This window comes from Microtus oregoni, unplaced genomic scaffold, assembly GCF_018167655.1.
Source record: "Microtus oregoni isolate MIOR12 unplaced genomic scaffold, Mior012 000015F_ref0000493, whole genome shotgun sequence".
Lineage (NCBI taxonomy): Eukaryota > Metazoa > Chordata > Mammalia > Rodentia > Cricetidae > Microtus > Microtus oregoni.
Window position 1 is genome coordinate 21,333,939 of NW_024543074.1, and position 22,559 is coordinate 21,356,497.

Genomic DNA, 22,559 nt, shown 5'->3' on the forward strand with positions numbered 1-22,559 from the left:
AAAAAAAAAGTTGAAACTCATGACTTTTTGAACTTCTACATTTATATAATGGAGAAAGAATCATCTGCTTCTCTCTCCACTATATATATAGTTCAGATACCCACCAAAGGTGTTTTTTTTCATTCCCCCTCTTTTTTTTTTTCTTGTCATTTTTCAAGATGATGTCTCATATAGTATAAGCTGGCCCATCATGTAGCCAAAGATGATCTTGAGTTCCATTGTCTAAAGCTGATGGAATTGCTGGGATGTGCCAATGCTCCATGTTACCAAGTGCTGAGGACTGAACCCAGAGTTTTGTACATGCTGAGCAAGTACTGTACTAAGTGACTCACATTCGTAAGCCCCACCAAAGATGCTTTAAAACAGTATTTGTTTTTGAAATTATGTCTTTAAAACCAATAGTAACCCGAACTGAACCAAACTGACACCTAATTTGTTTTCTGTAGTCATACCATAATTCTGATGTGACTATATTTTCCTAGGGCTTGATTCAACTTGAACCCTTTCTTCCTATATATAACCTTTGTAGTTTGAGAGCTTTTAAAAAAAAAAAAACAGTCTGATTTTCCTGGGCAATACATGAAAGTGAGGAAAATGGCTCACCATCTTACTTCAGACGTGAAGTAGAATGCCTTCCTCTGATGACAAATGAATGTAAGATTTCCCTCTTGTATGGAAGAAAAATTCCTCTTATATTTCTCTTATTTGCTTAGTCAGTTTCAACAAAATGGTTTACCATCAACATATCCTAATAATTTTCTGTCTGCCTGCCTGTCTGTGCCACTTGTAGTTTCAATGAGATAGAGATGAGACTTCAGTTTGGGTACTTACATATGTTGACTAGGATTAGTGAGAGAAGGGTGCTGTTTCCTCAACCTGCTCTCCGGGTAATAGCTTTTTTGTCAGTATTGTATGAGTAGAAATAATTGTAATTTGAATCTATCACACTATCTTTGGGTTTTTGAGACAGGGTTTCTCTGTAGCCTTGGCTGTCCTGGAACTCATTCTGTAGACTACTCCCCAGCTAAGTTTGAGTTTATATTTGTTTCCTTGTCATGTATATTGAATTAACTAATTTATACCTGGCATTATTTATAATGGTAAAAATATTTTTTAACTGTAGTGTTAGCTGTGTCAGAACCTAGAGTTGAGTATAGTAAGTGAATATATTCTCACTTAAAGGCTGAACTAACATACCTAACTAACATACCTTATAGTATTTTAGTTATAGCAGTGGTTTGACATGCCTTTAATCCCAGTAATTGGGAGACAGGCTGAGATCTCTGTGAGTTCAAGGCCAATCCAGTTTACAAAGTGAGTTCCAGGACAGCCAAGATTGCACAAAGAAACCCTGTCTCATAAAACTAAAAATAAATAAATAAAATAGAAAAGATAAAGTAAGCTGTGTGTACATCCTGTAGTTCCAACACTGGGTAGTCTGAAACAGGAGGATTTCAAGGACAACTTGGTCATCTTAGCATGATCTTGTTACAAATAAAACATTTTTAAAAGGGGTTGGAATGTGAGTTGATGGTAGTGTGTTTGCTGATGTGTATGATGCCCTGGGTATTGTAGGGCAGGGGGAGTATACTATGATTCTTTTTAGCTTATGGTCTTAAAGAGAAGACAGTTGAAATGATCATTTACTATTGCATACTAAATAATCAGCCTAAAGTTTGGTACTTAGATTCCATAGGAAGTAGGATCTATTATAGATTGTGCTTAAGAATTGAGATTATCGGGCTAGAGAGATGGCTCAGTGGTTAAGGGCATTGCACATGGTGGCTCACAGTCATCTGTAATGAGGTCTGGTGCCCTCTTCTGACCTATAAGCATACACACAGACAGAATATTGTATACATAATAAATAAATAAATATTTAATGATGGAGGAAGGTCATTGGTTAAATAAAAAGAAACTGCTTGGCCCTCATTGGTTAGAAGATAGGTGGAAGGAGTAAACAGAACAGAACGCTGGGAGGAAGAGGAAGTGAGCTCAGACTCCACAGCTCTCCTCTAGGGAGCAGATGCCTCAGAGAGACGCCATGGGCCACTCCAGGGCAGACACACGCCATGAAGCTCCGACCCAGGATGGACTAGGCTAGAATCTTCCCGGTAAGACCGGTTCTCACAGATTATTAGAGATGGGTTGATCGGGATATCAGAATTAGCCAGTAAGGGCTAGAGCTAAAGGGCCAGGCAGTGTTTAAATGAATACAGTTTGTGTGTTGTTATTTCGGGGCATAAGCTAGCCAGGCGGCTGGGGTGCCAGGGACACAGCCCTGCCACTCTTATTACTACAATTTAAAAAATAACGAATTGAGATTATCAAGCCGGGTGGTGGTGGTGGCATACATCTTTAATCCCAGCACTTGAGAGGCAGAGGCAGGCAGATCTCTCTGAGTTTGAGGCCAACCTGGTCCACAAGAGCTAGTTCCAGGACAGGCTTCAAAGCTACAGAGAAATTCTGTCTTGGAAATTTAAAAAAAGAGAGAGAGAGAGAGAGATTATCATGGAAATGAAAGAAACATGCTTTATTTTGTGCCTCAGATATGTGGTAAAATTCTACCTTGTGTTTATAACTGCCATAATTTGATATAGGAGATGAAATTTAGGCTTATGACTTGAATATTTGTGAAGTGCAAAAAGTATCTGCCATCTTACCTTGTCGTTTTATTCTCTGTTTTCTTCCTGTCTTTGTGTGTGTGCATGTGTGTATAAATTTTTTTCTTTCCAGTGTGTGTATAAATAAAAAAATTTTTTTCTTTTCAGTCTAAAGAACTCCAGATAAAAAAGCAGTTTCAGGATACATGCAAAATTCAAACCAGACAGTACAAAGCATTAAGAAACCACCTACTGGAGACTACACCAAAGAGTGAGCACAAAGCTGTTCTGAAAAGACTCAAGGAGGAACAGACTCGGAAGTTAGCCATCTTGGCTGAGCAGTATGATCATAGCATTAATGAAATGCTCTCCACACAAGCTGTGAGTTTGCTTTATTTAAACAAAACAAATTTATTGCCCCTTTCTTTCTATAACCTATATGAAACCCTAGCAGTTGAAAGATAAGTTGGGAATGATAGCTCTTTAATAGCCCAGGAAAAATAGTGGTCATTCGTATTCTTCCTATTCTTAGCATTGCTTAGAAAAAGCATGGTGTATATAGAATTTCACTAATCCATTTAAACACAAGATCCTATAAAGGCCCTCTGCAGGTGTGGATTCCAACAGTTTATCATGATCAGATGAGTAAACTGTAGCTGAAACATACTTCTGTGTACAGGAATCTAAATGGTTACCTTGGAGCATACAGCTAAAATACTCTCCAAGTGTTTTCTTAAAGGACTAAATAATATTTTAGACTTTGCAGACCAGAAGGTAAAATTGACAGTGTTGTGTAGGTACATCTTTTTGGTTTTTCGAGACAGGGTTTCTCATATATATATATATATATATATATATATATATATATATCTCCCTAGCTATCCTGGAATAAACCAGGCTGCCCTGAAACTCACAGAGATTTGCCTCCATGAGTGTTGGGATTAAAGACGTGTGCCACCACCAACTGGCTTGTGTAGGTACTATTAAATTTGTAACTATGTTAAAATGTAAAACCTAGTTTTAGCTATTGTACTGAACAAGCAGCTACCCAGATCTGGCTTGTGTGCTGTGCTTATTGACTTTGATTTTTACTAGGAATGGAGAGATTGAGCACTTTAAACTACCCAATCATATTTTAGATTTTTCTTAAGAAAAAGTATAGTTATTCAGGCATCTTCAGAACAGCTTACAATAGCCTCTTCTGTCACGCAGTATTGATTATTTTATTTCTTTTTCTGGGATGTCCACACCCAGTTATATAGCTTACAAAAACATGGTCTTCTCTCATTCTTCTGTAAGTTGTGAATGGATAGTTCACAGAAAAATATAACAGTTTCTCTTTTTTTCTTTCAGCTGCGTTTGGATGAAGCACAGGAAGCAGAATGCCAGGTTTTGAAGATGCAGCTGCAGCAGGAACTGGAGCTATTGAATGCATATCAGAGCAAAATTAAGATGCAGGCTGAGGCCCAACATGATCGAGAGCTTCGAGAGCTGGAACAGAGGGTCTCCCTTCGCAGGGCACTCTTAGAACAAAAGGTATAGATAACAGAAGCAAGAGAGTTCTTTTAGTATTGGTTTTTATCAAAAGAACTATGTGTGTGTGTGCGTGTGCGTGCGTGCACACAAGCTTGGAGATGGGGTAGTGTATTTTTATTTTCTTCCAATATATATGTATGTTATATTGTCTGTGTACATATGCATGTTTATGTGTGAGGACAGGCTTTTGTGCCATGGGTTGTGTGGAAATCCGAATAATGTCAGGTGTCATTCTTCATTTTCCACCTTGTTTGTGGTACCTAACCCACACTGCTTTCCATTTTACCATAATCACAGTAGAATTACAAATGTGCCTTTTCACACTTCACTGCTCTCCCTTCTTCCCTCCCTCCCTTCTTATGAGACAAGGTTTCACGATGTAACCCTGGCTGGCCTGGAGCTCTGTGTAGACCAGGCTAGCTTTAAACTCACAGAGAAGGTGCACCAGTATACCTGACTTGTTCTAGCTTTTTTTTTTTTTTTGGTTTTTCTAGACAGGGTTTCTCTGTAGCTTTGGTGCCTGTCCCTGAACTAGCTCTTGTAGACCAGGCTGGCCTCGAACTCCCAGAGATCCGCCTGCCTCTGCCTCCCGAGTGCTGGTATTAAAAGTGTGCCCCACCACCGCCCGGCTTGTTCTAGCTTTTTACCTGGGTTCTGGAGATCTGGACTTAGGTCCTTATGCTTGCATATCAAACACCTTTACCTACTGAGCCATCTCCAAGCTCTTGTTTGTTTTTGAGGCAGGGTCTCGTTCCACAGCCCTAACAGGCCTTGAATTTACTAGATAGATCAGGCTGACCTTGAACTCACAGAACTCTCCCACCTCTACAGGTATTGGGATTAAAGAATTATACCATCGCATCTTGTTATTTTCATTTTTGGACTGAGGGAATGAGCCTAAGGCCTTGTACTTACAAGACAAGAACTCTACTAATATCAGCAGGGGTTGTATTAGATCTCTTTTATAATACTGACTTTCATTAGTTCTTGTTTGGTATTTTGTTTAAGTATTCAATATTGAACTTTTTATTATTTTGTTTTCAAGACATCATCTCACTATGTATCTCAGGTTGTCCTGGATCTCACTGTGTAGGCCAGGCTAGCCTTGAACTCACAGATCCACCTGCCTCTGCCTCCTGGATGCTAGAATTAAAGTCGTGTGTTACTACACCCAGCTCAATAATGAACTTTTTAACTAATGAGTTCTAAAACTCAAAGGAATATGATTATTGGGTAAAGATTATGAGCCATGAGAAGACTAAGACTTGGGATTGTGGAGGTATGAAGGAGCTTGCTGAAGGTGGAGCTATCTCAAATACTGAAGTTTACATACATCTGTGTCTAAGCTCTCTAAGATCTGAGTTGTCCACACAAATCTTTCATTCATGTTCTCACCATCATTAACCAGACTCAGAAAGAAAACCACAGAAAATTGTAAGGGGCAGAGGCAGGCAGACCTCTGAGTTTGAGGCCAGCCTTGTCTGCAAGAGCTAGGTCCAGGACAGGCTCCAAAAGCTACAGAGAAACCCTGTAGTATCTAATTGGTAGTGTTTTCCTAGCATGCTGGAATGCTGAAGACCCATGGTGTAATCACCAGTACTAACTTCATCCATTGCCACCCCCCACCCCCAGATGTTTTGTTTTGTTTTGTTTCTTCAAGGAAACTGATAAGATGGTATGCCATATCATGCTGAATCCAGTTCTTGTGCAGTTTGGTTTGGTTTAAAACATGCATATGCTGTCCTCTGGCACAGAGAATTATGACTGATGCAAGAAGATCGTGAGTTTAGGCCAGTTTATATCAAATGACCAATTCGCCAATCCTTATTTAACTTAAATATAAACATCCCTCTGGATCTACAATTTATAGAAAATATATAAAGTAGAGCACAAGAGAAAATACTAAATGATGACATCAAGATGTAATTGGTCAAATCCAGAATTTAGACATTTTTAATAGGACAGATGAGCCAGTTTACAATATGAAGGGTGAGGGAATGGACAGACTGCTGTAGACTAAAAAAAGTTAAGGGCAAATAACAAAATGTATGGTTTTTGTTTGGGCCTCAATCCAAATAAACAAGTTATAAACAAGACTTTTGAGATATTAGAAATTTAAAAATTAAAAATTTGTTATCATTTTATTAGATATCACAATGAAGTGGTTATTTTGTTAACTGTTATTAACATGAAATCAAAAAGTACAGCTGGACACTCCAGATGTAGGGTCAGGATTGTGAGTTCCAGGCCATCTGATCTATAAATTGAGTTCCAGGCCAGCTAAGGTTACACAGTGAAATCTTGTCTCAAAACCTTTTTATTTGGGAATAGAATGTTTTCCAAAAACCTGTAGACACTTTGGCTATGAAGAGGTAGATTTTGGCAGTGGTGGCAGTGACATACACCTTTAATCTCAGCATATCTTTTGTTTTGTTTTTGTTTTTTGAGACAGGGTTTCTCTGTGTAGCTTTGGAGTCTGTCCTGGAACTAGCTCTTGTAGACCAGGCTGGCCTCGAACTCACAGAGATCTGCCTGCTTTTGCCTCCCAAGAGCTGGGATTAAAGGCATGTGCCACCACTGCCTGGCTCAACATATCTTTTAAAATAATTTTCTGTATATAGCCATAAAATAGCTGTTGATTGTTTTGAGTAGTTATTGTTGCTTTAGCTTATTATTGATTTGAGACATAAATTGATTCTTTTGTTCCATTTTCCTACCCTGACAGATTGAAGAAGAGATGTTGGCTTTGCAGAATGAACGCACAGAACGAATACGTAGCCTGCTTGAGCGTCAAGCCAGAGAAATTGAAGCTTTTGACTCTGAAAGCATGAGACTAGGTTTTAGTAACATGGTCCTTTCTAATCTCTCCCCTGAGGCATTCAGCCACAGCTACCCAGGAGCTTCTAGTTGGTCTCACAATCCTACTGGGGGGCCCGGACCTCACTGGGGTCATCCCATGGGTGGCACACCACAAGCTTGGGGCCATCCAATGCAAGGTGGACCCCAGCCATGGGGTCATCCCTCAGGGCCAATGCAAGGGGTCCCTCGAGGTAGCAGTATGGGAGTCCGCAATAGCCCCCAGGCTCTGAGGCGGACAGCTTCTGGGGGACGGACAGAACAGGGCATGAGCAGAAGCACGAGTGTCACTTCTCAAATATCCAATGGGTCACACATGTCTTACACATAATAATTGAAAGTGGCAATTCCGTTGGAGCTGTCTGCCAAAAGAAACTGCCTACAGACATCATCACAGCAGCCTCCTCACTTGGGTACTACCATGTGGAAGCTGAGTGCAAATGGTATATTTTATTCGTTTTTGTAAAGCGTTATGTTTTGTGTTTACTAATTGGGATCTCATAGTATTTGGCTGCCGGGTATTTGTGGTTGGCTTTTTGTTTCCTTGTTTTTAACTTTTGGAAAATTTTAAAACTGGGAATAGATAAATATTTCATGTGTGTGGAAAAAAAGAAATTGGCTTAATAGAAGGAGTTTTATCAGAACAATATAAAAATAAAATGAAGCATACTGCCCTGAATCATCGCTTTAGGATGTCCATAGCCTAAGAAGTTTATTGAAAGATCTAAAGCCTTCCTCCATATTTCAAATTCTGTGAGTCACTGACAGCAGGCAGCGTCTGTGCTGAAACATGTTCTTACTGAAACATACCTCCACACCTTACCAGTGTGTTTCCTTTCTTTATGAAATTGGTCTGACTTATCAACCTCGTTTGGACTAAAGCAGAAAACCATGAACATTAAAAGATTGTATTTACCTTTTCAGGTGGTAGAAGATCATTTAGTTTTTGGCTAAGTGCATCAGAAGTTTGTCCCTGATTTTGTAGGTTGTATTGTTGTTAAGATGGCATTGCTTAAGGAGATCATAAGCTGTGTGGGGATTGCACTAACAAGCTTGTCAGCAGCTATCAGAGGAAAAAAACAGAGGGTTGGGACCCTGAAAGTTCTGTGATGCATGTGTTCAGCATGGAATGAGGAGATAAAGCCTATGTATCAGGATATTTTGTTTCTTGTAGAGTGATAGCTCATGCTACCCAAACTATAAGACACCAAAAAGTACCTTTGCTTTGTTTATACAAAATCAAAGACACTTAGCCAACACAAAGCAAATGCCAGAGTTATTTGAATGATGCCATATTTGTGAACTGCCATCTATTAGAATACTCATCACACTACATAGACATAATTTTATTTATCCCCCTTTTGGCTTATGGGATTTCCTGTTTACAAGTAGCAATAGTCAATTATTTAAATATTTAGTTGCCACTAGGAATCACTGAGCCAATGACCACCAGCTGCTGACTAATCTTCACACTGTAGATGTTGCTTCATCTGCAGGTTCTCTATGTTTAATTGCTGTTTTTGTTGCTGCAGTACCTTACAAACTTTTAGTTCATTGAAACTTCATGTCACTTTCCCACAATAGTAAAGTTCCTTTCAGAAGTCTCTAGCTTAGTGCTAAAATACTACTGAGGAAGAAACTAGGTAGTTTGAAGAGTGAAAGAAAACAACAACAAAAATTAAAAGTAAGTTATAGTGATCAAGGACCACTAACCTGGGAGTGTGATCTATGTTTTCTTCAATGAAGGATTAACCCAGTGTTCTAAGTCAGTGCTAGTTAGTATCCTCCAGTTGCTTGTGTAGAGCTTGAGGTGGAGCTAGGCAAGGGGCAGTGCCATGTTTAGTGACAGACCAGAGTTTCTTACAAGTTATTGTCCTGCTCCCTCTTCAGTTGTCTTGAAGAGCTCTTGCTGCTAACTCTGGGTCCTGCTTTTCCTGTAATTAGAAGGCAGGAACACACTTAAGCATACTTAGAACAAACTAGCGACCAAATTGTCATCTACCACTATTGAAGTTCTTGGTTTTCTTAACAACAGATTCAATCTTGTCCAGGTATGTCATTCCAGTCTCTATGACTTGCCCCCTTAAGGAATTTCTGACTTTGGGTTGAGGGTTTCTGACACTAATTAGAAGAGAAATTAGATCAGGGTGTGGTGGCATATACTTACAATCCCAGCAATTGGGAGGTAGGAGTCGGGTTCAAGGCTGCCTTCAGCTGTCTCACAGAGGGAAGAAAGGAAGATGCTATTATATAGATCCTTTGAAAACCATTATAAGGTTTGTGGCAGAGTTCACAGAGCCAGGGTTTTAAACATGATCTACATCAGTTTTTAGGTAAACATAGTTAATGAAAGGGGCTTTTTAAGTTTTTTTTCTTCCTGCATTCAAAATTCTATTCAAGAGTTTCAAACAAATTTGAGAGTTCTATATATTTGAAGGAAATAAGGGAAAGCTTTAAATTTAATAGGATGTTCAAAACTAAAAGAAGACCATCTTTATAAGATGATCTTATAAAACCATTAAACACCATGCTTCTGCATTTGGCCCTATCTACTTCTGGAGGGTTAGAATGGGAAAGTAAATCAGATGTGAATAGAAAATTCCTTCAGACTCCAAACTATTACCAGAGATACATTTTATAGTCTAGCTGTGAGTTTCACTTGGTCAGATTGAGTTGCTGAGTCCATTTTGATCATAATGTACTCATACTAGTGTGACTGAGTAATGACTATGTGTTGTGTCCAAAAGAGATTTCTGCCTCATCCAATTGTGTGGCACCAGTTTTCCCATATAGGTCATGATTATACCATCAGTTTAGTTAAAATACATGTTGTTTGCAAAATGATTAGTGTTAATAGGTTGTGTGTAAGCTATAAATAACTTCTGAGTAATTGTGTACATGGCAGAAACCGTGACAGTAAAACCTGGTAGCAGGAAAATTCGAAAGGGTTTAAAATACCCTGAAGACAGGGCACGTACTTTCTGGGGAAAAAAATGTGGAAATGTCAAAGTTTGACCAGTTTAACACTACCTCCTCCCCATTATCATATGTGTGTTTAAGAAAGTGAGAGTGTGGAGAACATGTGCAGCACACCAGAAGTTATGATCTATATCTGGTATCCAGAGCCTAGTGGGGAAACGTTTCTTGTTCTCCCTTTTTGGGGTCAGCATTTTAAACATACATAGCTTCATATCTTAAGACATTTTATTCCTAATTAAATTCCCCGCCCTTTGCACATAAGTTTTCCTTTAAACTTAGCTCTAACCCTAAGTTGTGATGTCAGGAAGTGTTTGCACTGTGTAAACAACGTTAGCTGAAAGCGAGTTTATTTCATTAGAGCTCCTATTTTCTGTATGTTTCTTTAACCAGAGTTGAACAGTCCTGAACATGGAGTCACACCCACAGGTGAACACACTCAGTCTCAAGTCAAGGCCTTGCTAGTAAATGGAACTTTGTAATAGTTATTATGATTTTTTGACTGCCTGGACATCAAGTAAACAACATTCAGAACACTAAAGAAAATGTTCTAGAGATTCCATCCTGCTACTAACAATTTTTTTGTGTACATCCTTTTTTTGTTTTTCAGAACTTAAGGCAGAATTCAGTAATTTTGTGCTTCTGTAAATGTCTAGCATTTTAAGCATATATAGACTACATTGTTTTGGACACTGGAATAATATGATTTTTTTTTTTTTTTTTTTTTTTTTTTTTTTTTTTTTTTTTTTTTTTTTGGTTTTTCGAGACAGGGTTTCTCTGTGGTTTTGGAGCCTGTCCTGGAACTAGCTCTTGTAGACCAGGCTGGTCTCGAACTCACAGAGATCCGCCTGCCTCTGCCTCCCGAGTGCTGGGATTAAAGGCGTGCGCCACCACCGCCCGGCTGGAATAATATGATTTATTTTCACCTAGAAAAATGACTTCATTGTACTTGAACACCTTTGCATTTCTCCATTTGTGCCATTTACAAGTGGAAATAAATTGTATTATACCATGATCTACTGGCTTTTTAAAACTGTTACATATGCACATTTTTGGTATAGCTATTTTCATTTGTATGTGTATATTGTATGTATATTTATATATATGAGTGTCTATATGTGTGTATAGATGGATGGATAAACTCATTCTATACATGTCTGCCAGGGCTCAGTTTTGAGTTTTGTTGTTTTCTTTTTTATCTTCTGTTAAGGCAAGGATGTGTGTGTTTTTAAAGAGTACTCTGAGCTGATATTTATGAGAAGGTGATTAGTAGATTCAATCGTTTCCTTTTTAATCCCTTAGCACTTGTATGAGTGAAGAGAAAGTTAAGTAAAATGAAACCATAAATTTCAGTGTAGTAAAAACATGATAGGGAAGGAGCCAGTTGGTGTTTTTTTTGAGTTTGTTTTACAATGCAATAAAAGATAAAAGCAGGAGAAAAGTGAACTGTGCAAAGATCACTGGTGGTGATTTTCCACAAAGGTGAAAAGCCAGTGATCCATTCTTTGTTGATGCCATGATCCCCCACTCTTAATACTGATAGTTCTGGATTTTGCTTAGGATCAAAACTGCCAAGAAAGAAACTACTACTAAAACATATCTAAGGTTCTCCTAAACTGTAAAATCACAGGAGATGGTTACTGGGAGAGAAGGCATAATACTGGTTTGAAGGGCTGTCTCCTTTTAACTTACTCTTCTTGCTTGCTAATAGTAAGTTTTTTATGCACCTTCGACCCCTTCTGAGCCACTACTATTCAAGCAGATACTTGGTCCAACGCAATATCCCTTTCTTAGTTTTATTTCTTTTCTTTTGAGACAGGGTCTTGCTTTCTGGTCTGGTAACTGATGTTTACCCAAGACTGGCCTCAAATTTCTAGCACTCCTATCCCAGCCTCCCAAGTAATGGGATTACAGGTGTGAACCACCATGCTCAGCCACAGCAACCCTTTCCTTCAGAGGTTTTATAGTTCTGCATTCGACTCATGTTCAGAATGTGAAGTGTCCTAATGTGTATTAACTTCAGAAAAATAATATATTTAAGCTATTCTAAGTGTGAATCTGCTATAATGAGAAATTCTCACTTCTTACATAGAGCCTTCTCTAAGGAGCAAAGTCAAAATGTGGGCTGTCATCGCTGAGCTGCTTCTCAAATTACAGATCATTATTGAAGATAAATACATTGTTTTGTTTCCCCCCTTTAACAGAAGTCTCCCTTCCCTGTTTAGCATTGCCTTTTAAAAGGCGCTCATCCTTAGTTAAGAACTGGAAATTCCCACCCTCGGATTCCTTAAAGGATGAAGAGTGTGCTGTACACTCAGCATACGTGCCTCTTGTATGCAAGGACTACTGATTGACGTCTGTTTTGCTGTGTCTGGTTATGTTGTCTGCACTTTTATGAAATCACTACAGTAGATCTACATTGGAAGTAACTATTGATTTGTAAAGAAATTTTTATTAAACACTGTAGAAAAAGAAAGTAAAGCGGAGAACTCTTCCTTTTTGTACATTTATATTTTCTGCTGAATTCTGGTAGCCCATTTTAAAGTTGTATTGACTTGTTGGTCTTCCTCTTTGATTATATTCAGACTTCCAAAGTTTTATTCAAACAAATGCTGGCCTTCAGATTATAAATGTATGAGATATGCACCGTATCTGCCTATTGCAGACTTTTGAAACTTGCACTGCCCATTCATGCAAAAATAAGTATCTTAAGAAACAGAAAACACAAACTGGGGAGCCATGTACTGTGTCATCATATCTGTTAACTGTTTTCAGCAATCCAAACTGTGTGTGTGTGATATTGGTGTGTGAGTGAGTGAGTGTGATTTTATTTTGCTTTGCTTTTCTTTTAAATATACAAGGGGTTCTTCTTCAAACAGAGGAAAAAGTTAATCCTCTCCAGTTGATGCCCACTGGATATAATAATCTTTACATCTGTAGGTAGTTGGAAATATGGAGAGAAGAGAAGGTAAGACTTCTCAATGAATGAAAAAGGGTATCTTAATGCTCAAGAATCCCCCTCCCCTAAAAGTACGGGTAATTCAACCTGCACAGTTTCCTTTCACTTGTAGTTTAACAATTATGAGTGAAAAATCATGTAATTATCTGTAAATATGTAGCTAACAAATTGACCTAGTTTCTGTATTTTTTTGGTTTTGTACTAAAGTTTATAGGTCTGTGCCAGCTAGAGAGGAGTTGTTGTCATTGCTAGTTGTGGTTCTAGCATTTAACCCTGAAACCATCATAGGTGACATTTTTAGAATTAATGCTTAAATGTTGTTAAACAGGGAGAAATGGAGCTTAATCATTGGTCAGGTTTGAAATCTTTTGAAATTAAGTAATTTTATTTAATATGATTACATGTTGTCAGTCATGAGTGAGGTGTAGGGAGTCTCCCTCCCCCAGTGGCCATGTTTACAGAGTGTTTGTCTATAAAGTGCAAGTGTGTTAATGTTATGTAAATTATGCAGGTGATAACTATGGTTTGGGACTGTTTATGGGCTCTTTTAACTGACCTTTAAAATGAAATGAACTATGCTTATTGCTGGCACATCGATCCCATTTCTGGAACATTTTTCCTACGTCCAGAATTCCGTATGTTCCTTGACATTATCCCCACTTAACCTTCCTTCCTCTGATATGCCTTGTAGCTAAGATATTAAAGACTGTTGAACATAGATGAGGGAAATGTGTTTCTTAAAAATCCATGAACCCTCAATTGTATGCTTTCAGTATTGTGTTATATGTTTCTATGGCAACTTTGAAGTCAGTGGTTTAGAAATGAGATACCAATGTTAATGAAAAAGTATGTACTCTTTGCTTTTGCATGGCTTGGCTTAGTATCCAAGGTATATTAGAGCCACTTGAAAGCATGAAGACCAGTTATGGAAACAGGTTTCTCTTAGTGGCACATTTTGCTTTTTCTTAGCCCTCAAATACATTGCCTCGGCATGAACATTATTGTTAATATAAATTGCACATGATCATCAAGCGAATTCTGTAATTTTGAAAGATGCAGCTGCCTGATGTCTGCAGTTTGGTTGGTCTCTATCTAAATAACAGTGTGGGTATGGGAGCCCTTCTTGCCCTTTTTTGGGTCTTAAACAGGTCTATCAATTTATCAAGGTGTTGGCTGCCCCTGGGGTATTGCCATGCTGTTGTCTTTGCTGCCCATTCATTCCACATGTGCTGTTGTCCTTCCTCGCATGTCATACTCTCAGAGAAACCATCATTCTTTCTTCCTAGCAATTTTATTTTGCCTTTTCTTCCACATTAAATGGGAATTGTGCCTATTTAGGTTGCCCCTCTAGTTAAATACACCTGTAACCCAAGCCAGAGACAAGGTGGTAAAACATTTTTTTTCAAGTCCACTTGGCCAGTAATTTACCTAGCAAACTTACCACATTATCTTGACACTTGATAGAAGAGCCATTAGGAGTCACGTGGTTTCATAGAGTAAAGTCCAAGTGAAGAGGGATGTGTGGGGTTTCCATTAGGAAATAATTTTGTTATTTTACTTTTTATGGCCCTCTGCTAGTTTAGAATAGGTTTTCTCTTTTTTTAAAAAATTTTTTTTTAGGGAAATTTTTACAAAAGCAATGGTCTGATGTAAATAACCTTTTAAAGTACAGTGCACATAAATAACTTCCCTAGGCTGTTACAACCTGACTTTGTAAATGCTTTAGAGTTTTTAAATTAACACTTGTGTTGCTAAATCCTATTTATGTAAGTCTGAAAAGGTTTTTATCCCATGTAAAACATTTAAATAATGCAGGTTATAATGAGCAAGTTAGCTTTGAGACCCCCTCCTTTTAGTATATGAAAAAGCCTAATGCGCATTAATGAGGTTGGAGAGACTATGAGAAATATGTATAGTGTATATTTTAAACAGCTTTGCTTGTATTGTGAAGATTTAAGAACTTGAGATTTTAAAGTTAGCTATTAACACAGTTTTAACGTAAGTTATCCCACTGGGTTTAAAAGCATCTTGAATGTATAACCCTTCTATAACCCAGGTTGGTTTCTGCTTTTACCGAATCATCTAAACGTTATTTATATTTTTAGTTTTATGTACTCATTTCTTTTCATTTTCCTCAAACAGCATGGTTTTTTTGCACATGTAGAAATTTTTAAAAAGAAGGAAATTAATAACATGATTTTTCTCTGAATTTTCTTCACTTCAGTCTTTCTACTAACCTCTTAAAGGCCATGGCATTCCATTTGCTTTATTTGTGCAAATGCCAGGGTTGGTTTTTATTTTATTTTTGCTATTTACCTTTAAAAAAAAAAAGACAATGCTTCAATCAATTGCTTTTTTTTATTTAAAATTTAAAAAAAAGAAAGAAAAAAAAGCTGTAACCTTATCATTTTTGAGTAGACCATTGAGAGAGAAGTGCACACCTGTCGTCCCAGGACCAGCTTTGGTGGCTAAAGGGAATATTTTAAGCGAGACGTTCTGTACAAAATGTGGAATGTGCTATCCACAGTCTATTTCAGTTATTCCCACAAGTCAGGTCCTGATAAATGAGGGTTATCAGCTAACTGATAAGATATCATTGAGGTTCGTCAATGAATTTGTACATTTCTAGTTCCCTTTGGTGAAGGGGAAAGTGATTTTGCAAGACCTAGATTTTGGCTTGGTTTCTTGCCTCCTTTTTTGGCAGCCTTCATCTTTTCCTAAAGCCCTTGAGCCTGTAGGGTTTTCATAGTGGACAAAGGATTTATGGTCGTTTAAAACTGGGATAGATTTTGGGGGAAGGGCAAGAGATTATCATATTGAACATACAGTATCCTAACACTTTTAACAGTGGATAATTTTGAGTAAGCCCAGTCCTTTCCAATTTTAGACTAAACAGATGCCCACAGTGGAGGCTTACAAGGGTTGCGATGAGGAAGAAGCCTCTCCTCTCTCCCGCACCAGCTGGTAAAGGTGAGCGCAGGTGTGCATTCCCTCTGGTAGAAATGGTCCACAGCACTAACTGGTAAGGCTATTGTACAGTATACTGTCAGTATTCTCTGGTTCAGCATACCTTATAAGTTCGTATATAACCTGTATTAATTGTATAGATTGTGCATTTAAAGCTGTTACCAAGTTGTCAGAACCTTAAGAACGAAAACAGGTCATATGTAATATTTTGTTTGTAAGTATCCTTTGTATCATAGCAAAGGAAATGTTTAAAAGATCAACTGTAATAAAAGTAATTTTAGTACACAGAGTGTCTGCTCTTTTTTAAAATTTTTTTAAGATTTACTCACTTTTATGTGTATGGATACTTTGCCAGCATGTATGTTTGTGCACTTTGTGTATCCCCGGTAACAGAAGATGTCAAAAGGAGGGCATCAGATTCCCTGAAACAGGAGTTGCAGACTTGGTGAGTCCTGGGAACTGAACCTGGGTTCTCTGAAAGAGCAGTAAGGGCTCTTCTCTGTGCTACCTTGACTGGCCTTGAACTCAGAGCCTCTGCCTCTGCCTCCCAGTCACTGTGGTTAAAAACGTGCCACCATGTCATGCAGACTAAGTGCTGTTAACCAGTGGCCCATCTTTTAGCCCCATTTAGTTTTTTAGTGAATTTTTTTCTGTAAGGATATTTCAGGTACTGTGCTAGCTAGCTGTGAGCTGACAGCTACATCACCACCCCTTCCGCTCCCTCACTGCATCAGAATGGGGGTTTAAATGGTAATGGTGCTGGGGATTGACCTCAAGGTCTTTAACACAGTAACCAAGTGTTCTACCACTGAGCTTCATCCCCAGCCTCTTTAACTTGTTCTTAAGCATTGACACATTTTATGTATGGGGGGAGGGGGTCATTTTTCAAGAGTCAGTTCTCGCCTTCTACCATGGTCCCAGGAATCAGTCAGGTTTGGTAAGCATTATAACCTGCTCAGCCGTCTTACCAAATTTTGTCTTCGTTTTGAGATTGTCGTACCCTATAGACCAGACTGGCTTGGAACTCAGTCGCCTGTACCTCTGGTCAGGTTAAAGGTACGTGCCCTTTAAAAACAAAAACTAGGAGATCTACTTGCCTCTGTTTTCCAGCTATGAGGATTATTAAAGGGCCTCTTAGCTACAGCACAGGATCTTTCTGAGTTTCCCAGGCTGACTTTGAACTTTCCATCCTCCTTCCTCAGCCTCCCAAGGAGTTGAATGTACCTGTCACATTATGTGGTGGAACCAAAATTGGGTCCATTTTCAGTGTTTCTGCTTAAGCGTAGAAGAAATCAAGAGGGTTAAAATACAGAGTGTTTTTTTAAATATTCATTTATTATGTATACAATATTCTGTCTGTGTGCAGGCCTGAAGAGGGCACCAGACCTCATTACAGATGGTTGTGAGCCACCATGTGGTTGCTGGGAATTGAACTCAGGACCTTTGGAAGAGCAGGCAATGCTCTTAACCACTGAGCCATCTCTCCAGCCCCAATACAGAGTGTTTTTGCTTTGCTTCTACTGTTCAGTTTACAGCAGGAAAGAGTTCCTTTCCCTCCCCTCCTCCACCCCCTCTTCCTAAACAATAGAGAGTGCTAACTCCATGGCACCTGTGCTGTGCTTGCATATCAGTGCTGCTCTTGAACCAGTCTTGCTGTTTGTGTCCTGGCAATGAATGATGGTACTTTAATTTCTACTCTTTCCTTTGGGGGTGGGGGGTGTTTGAGACAGGGTTTCTATGTGTAACAGCTCTGGCTGTCCTAGAACTTGCTTTGTAGACCAGGCTGGCCTCGAACAGATCCACCTGCCTCTCCCGAGTGCTGGGATTAAAGGTGTGTGCCACCTCCCCCACTATTTATTTCCAATGCTTGTTTATAATGAATAGAGGGAGTCAAGGCTAAGGGTGCTGTCAGCTGTATGCGGCTACACACAGTGACTCGAGGGAATTTTTACAGGTGGACGTGTATGTGTCTTTGGAGTCGTGTACTCCCAGCAGCTCCAAAGAGAGCTTTTTGGGGGGTTGGGTGGGAGTTGCATGTATGTCTGAGCACCACATCTGTACCTGGTGCCTGTAGAGGCCAGAGGAGGGCATCAGGTCCCCTGAAACTAGAGTTACAGATGGTTGTGGGTGCTGGGAATCAAACCCAGGCCCTCTGGAAGAACAACCAGTGTTCTTAGCCACTGAGCCAACTCTTAACTCCATAATTTCTGCTTTTGTCACTATCTTTTACAAAGTCCAAGGTGGATATGCCCCACTACCACTTCAGACGGGAGCTTGTCGAGGAAAGCAGTTTATTTATGACATAACTAGAACTGGCTGGGTGGACTATAGCAGTGGGAGAGAGTTGACCTGGTGATCCTGAAACTCCTTTCACCCCATACTCAGGAGGCCTGCCTGGTCTAAGGACAGTCAGAGCTGCACAGAAATCATGTGTTAAAAAACAAAAAAGAGAAAGAAAATATGGGAAGAAGGGCAGTGGCTTGAATTTGAATCAAGCGGACCCGAGTTCAGTCTCCAGAAGAGGGAAAGAGAAATTGTAATGCCTTTGCTGCTCAGTGGGGTCTACCTTCCATTCTGGAGGGTGTGCTTTACACACACACACACACACACACACACACACACACACACACACACACACAAGGCTTAATCCATTGCAAGGGAGGTAGTGGAGACAGACAGTTCCCTGGGGCTCACTGGCCAGCCTGTCTGTTTTACTGGACAAGTTACAGGTCAGTAAAAGACCCTGTCTCAGAAAAGAGTGTGGGGCTGAGGATCCGTATTAACTCAATAGAGTTCCTGCACCATACCCAGAAGTCCTTGAGTTCCAGTCTAAGCAGCCCATAAACCAGGCATGGTAGGATAGTGCATGACTATAATTCCAGCACCAGGTAAGAGGCAGTAGGCAGGAAGTTCACGGTTATCCTCAACCAGATCTTTTTTTTTTTTTTTTTTTTTGTGATTTTTTTTTCGAGACAGGGTTTCTCTGTGGTTTTGGAGCCTGTCCTGGAACTAGCTCTTGTAGACCAGGCTGGTCTCGAACTCACAGAGATCCGCCTGCCTCTGCCTCCCGAGTGCTGGGATTAAAGGCGTGCGCCACCACCGCCCGGCTCCTCAACCAGATCTTAAAAGTTACATCTCTGGGGGCTCTGAGGACATGACTCAATGGTAAAGTGCTTGCTGCTCAAGGGTGAAGACCTGAGTTTGGATCCCCAGTACCCCCACATGGAAGCTAGGTGTAGTGGTGTTTTGCATCTGTGTTTTGTACCCCAGCAATTGGCGAGATGGTAATGAAAGCAGAAGGATCCTTGAAGCTTACTGGCCAAATAGTGTAGCCAGTCACTGAGTTCCGGGTGTAGTGAATGAATGTGAGGACACTCACTGGAGAGCTCCGCCTCCCCATGGACAAACTGTGAGGACACTCACTGGAGAGCTCCGCCTCCCCATGGACAAACTGTGAGGACACTCACTGGAGAGCTCCGCCTCCCCATGGACAAACTGTGAGGACACTCACTGGAGAGCTCCGCCTCCCCATGGACAAACTAGCACATAAACCCACACGTACACACATCGTGCACACAAAATGATAAAAGTCACATCTCAGAACTCAGTCAAAAGCATTGTGAAACCTCTTCATTGCCGTGTTTTCAGTGTGTCTGATACGAAAGCAGAGACATGTTCCTTAGAGGTTTTGGGTTCTGGCTGATGAATTCAAGTTGAAGAATGGCCTCCACAAGCTTTCACTATCTCCTTTGATCCTGTCTTGTCTTACATACTAAAGCTCACACATGATTTCAATCTTTTCCTATGAGACAACTAATAAAACACCTTTTATTTGAATTTGAATAAATTTTTGAGAAAGTGGGCAGCTGAAACGGGGTTTTGCTATTGTAGCAGGGTAGCCTCAAACTCGGACTGCTTCCTGTCTCAGCCTCCTGTATACTAAGATTACAGGTATGTAAAACGCCGCCACGCCTGGCTTTTCCCAGGATTGTTTGAGTCATACGTCAATTAGAGGTCTTGTAGCTCCAACTCATGTAATTCCTCTAACACATACTTATTACCCACTGGAATCTGTTTATGAAGCTACCGTTGATGAATTTTAAGGAATTTTAAACCTGTTGAGAATTTATTAGCTCAGAGCAAGAGGACTGGTGGTTGATTTAAAGAGCTGTTTCTGGTTAGTGCATGCATGACCAGTGCATGCAGGAGGCTCTGGGAACTCCTTGGCGTGTAAGCTGGGCTCAGTACACACCAGACTGTAGAGGGCAAGCAGCACAAAGACTGGGCATAGTAGTGCACACCTTTTTTAAAATTTATTTTTATGTGCATTTGTGTTTTTGCCATGGGTGTTGGGGTCCCTTGAAACTGGAATTACAGACGGTTGCAAGCTTCCATGTAGGTGCTGAGAACTGAACCCAGGACCTCTGGAAGAGCAGCCAGTGCTCTTAACCCCTGAGCCATTTCTCCAGCCCCGTGGTGCACGCCTTTGATGCCAGCACCTGGGAGGCAGAGGCAGGTGGATCTCTGAGTTCCAGGCCAGCCTGGTCTACAGAGTGGGTTCCAGGACAGCCAGGACTACACAGAGAAACCCTGTCTTGCAAAACAAACAAGCTCACACACATAAAACAAAAAAGAAGAGGCATTTATTGCCAGGAGAGGTGGCTCAGAGGTCAAAAGCTATTTGTAAAGGTCCCAGGTTCCATTCCCAGTGCCCACATCAGGTTTTATAGCCACCTGCTTCAGGGGGCCACTACCTCTCACCTCAGGCACCTGTACACGAGTCACAGACTCACCCCCAGACACATACATAAATATAATTAAAAATAATAAAAATAAATCTTAAAAAAAAAGATGTTCAATTGGATGTAAGCCATCCTCAGGTCTTAGTGCACGCACTGTCTGTCATACATGCCGAAGACCGGTCTAGCATGAATATCTCACTGAAAACATGGGCCTTGCTAGTTTGAGGGCGTTCATTGCATTTCTGGGCACATAGACTCCTTGGATCTACCTTTCTCAAACCTTAGAAAAGCAAACCGTAATAACTAGTAAAATGTTCTGATAGCATCCGATGTGACTTGACCATGGCCTTTGACGATCTCCTTGTCAACATGTAAGGATAGCCAAGTGGCTCATGTGTCTGCTTGCTGACATCTAAAGGAAGACACCTTGGTGATTCTGAGCACTTTTGACTGACAACGGGGCCTGCGGTTTGGCTGGAAGATGAGCACAGAGGCGTCTGTGATGCAGGTGGTTTTGAGGTTATACGTGTAAGCCCTCTTTTTAAATAGCATTTGGGGCTTAGGAAGGATGTCTTTACACAAAACGGATGTCTTCTCAAAAGAGAGTTCTGATGTTCTGCTTTTCATACTGTTGTCTCCAGCTACTGGAAACCTATATAAGTACTAAGTCTTCACGAGAATGGTTACAGCTCAGTTTAGTGTGTGTGTGAGTGTGTGTGTGTGTGTGTGTGCGCGTGTGCACATGTGTGCAGGTGCACATGAAGCCAATAGTCCATGTCAAGTATCTTCCTCCATTGTTCTCCATCTTACTTTTTTAATGATTTTTTTTATAAAATGATCATTGATAAGTGTTTTGCCTGCACATGTCTGTCTGTCTGTCTTTGTGAGGGTCTTGGATTCCCTGAAGCTGGAGTTACAGACAGTTGTGAGGTGCCATGTGGGGCTAGGAATTGAACCTGGGTCCTCTGGAAGAACAGCCAGTGCTCTTAAGCTCTGAGCCATTTCCCCAGTCCCTTAGTATAGTCCTGATACCAGCAGTGAAAACTTAACAGGAATCAGAGATGGCTTCAGAGGCAATTGTCTGTTTCTTCTACTCTGCCTCCCTGGTAGAAACAGGGACACCATCTCCATTTCCTTCTCATATTTTATTTACTTATTTTTGGTTTTTGAGACATAGGCAAGGCTTGTTATGTAACTGAGGCTGACCTTGAACTTCTGATCGTCCTGTCTCTAACTCCCAAGTCTGAGATTGCAGGCAAAAGTCGCCACTGTCTGCTCAGTCTCTACTCCCGGGAGAAGGTCTCTCTGAACCTCTGAGAGTGCTTGTGAGTAACCAAGGGGCCAAAGGCTGCAGTAAAGGAGGTCTGCATGGGCCATGACCATGACGGGGACCCACATGGAGACTCACTGGTGTTTCTTGGGGTTTGTTTTTTATTTCTTGTTTTGTTGTTGTCATTCAAAGAGCCACAGCTTCTCAGAACAGTGTGCGTGTGAACAGCAAAATGGCTGTTTCACGTGGTTAGCTGTTTATCTAAACTGGATAAATCTGGATGAAGAGCAGGGTCACCCAAACCCTTCCTCCTTCAGCAGAAATCACGCTTTCTGGTAAAGATTTGCCCTAGTGTGTGTGTTGTTTGCTTTTCTGTTTTGTTGTTTTGAGACAGGGTCTCAAGTAGCCCAAGCTGAACTTAAGCTCCTTCAGGGCTGACCTTGAACTTCTGAAGCTCCTGCATCCTGCTCTGGGACTATCACACAGGTTCGTGCCCTGCTGAGGACAGAGGCCAGGGCCTTGTGGGTGTGTGGTAAGTTCTGCCAGCTGAGCTCCAGCTCCAGCCTTCACTCCTAGTCTTTGAATAGTAATGGACAGATTTTTCTTTTTTAAAATTATACAAAGTAGACATAGTGCTACACACTTTAATC

General features: G+C 40.3%; 1 protein-coding gene across 3 annotated transcripts in view; it reads left to right on the forward strand.

Moving 5' to 3' along the window:
• Taok1 (TAO kinase 1) overlaps positions 1-10,727 on the forward strand; it is an 86,470-nt gene extending 75,743 nt beyond the window's left edge. For all 3 annotated transcript variants that reach the window (XM_041664401.1, XM_041664403.1, XM_041664404.1), the window contains 3 exons: positions 2,772-2,984; positions 3,957-4,139; positions 6,865-10,727. In XM_041664401.1, coding sequence (XP_041520335.1) covers positions 2,772-2,984; positions 3,957-4,139; positions 6,865-7,326 — 858 coding nt within the window. In that variant the 3' untranslated portion in view covers positions 7,327-10,727. The remainder of the gene's footprint in view (positions 1-2,771; positions 2,985-3,956; positions 4,140-6,864) is intronic.
• The last annotated feature ends 11,832 nt before the right edge of the window (positions 10,728-22,559 follow it).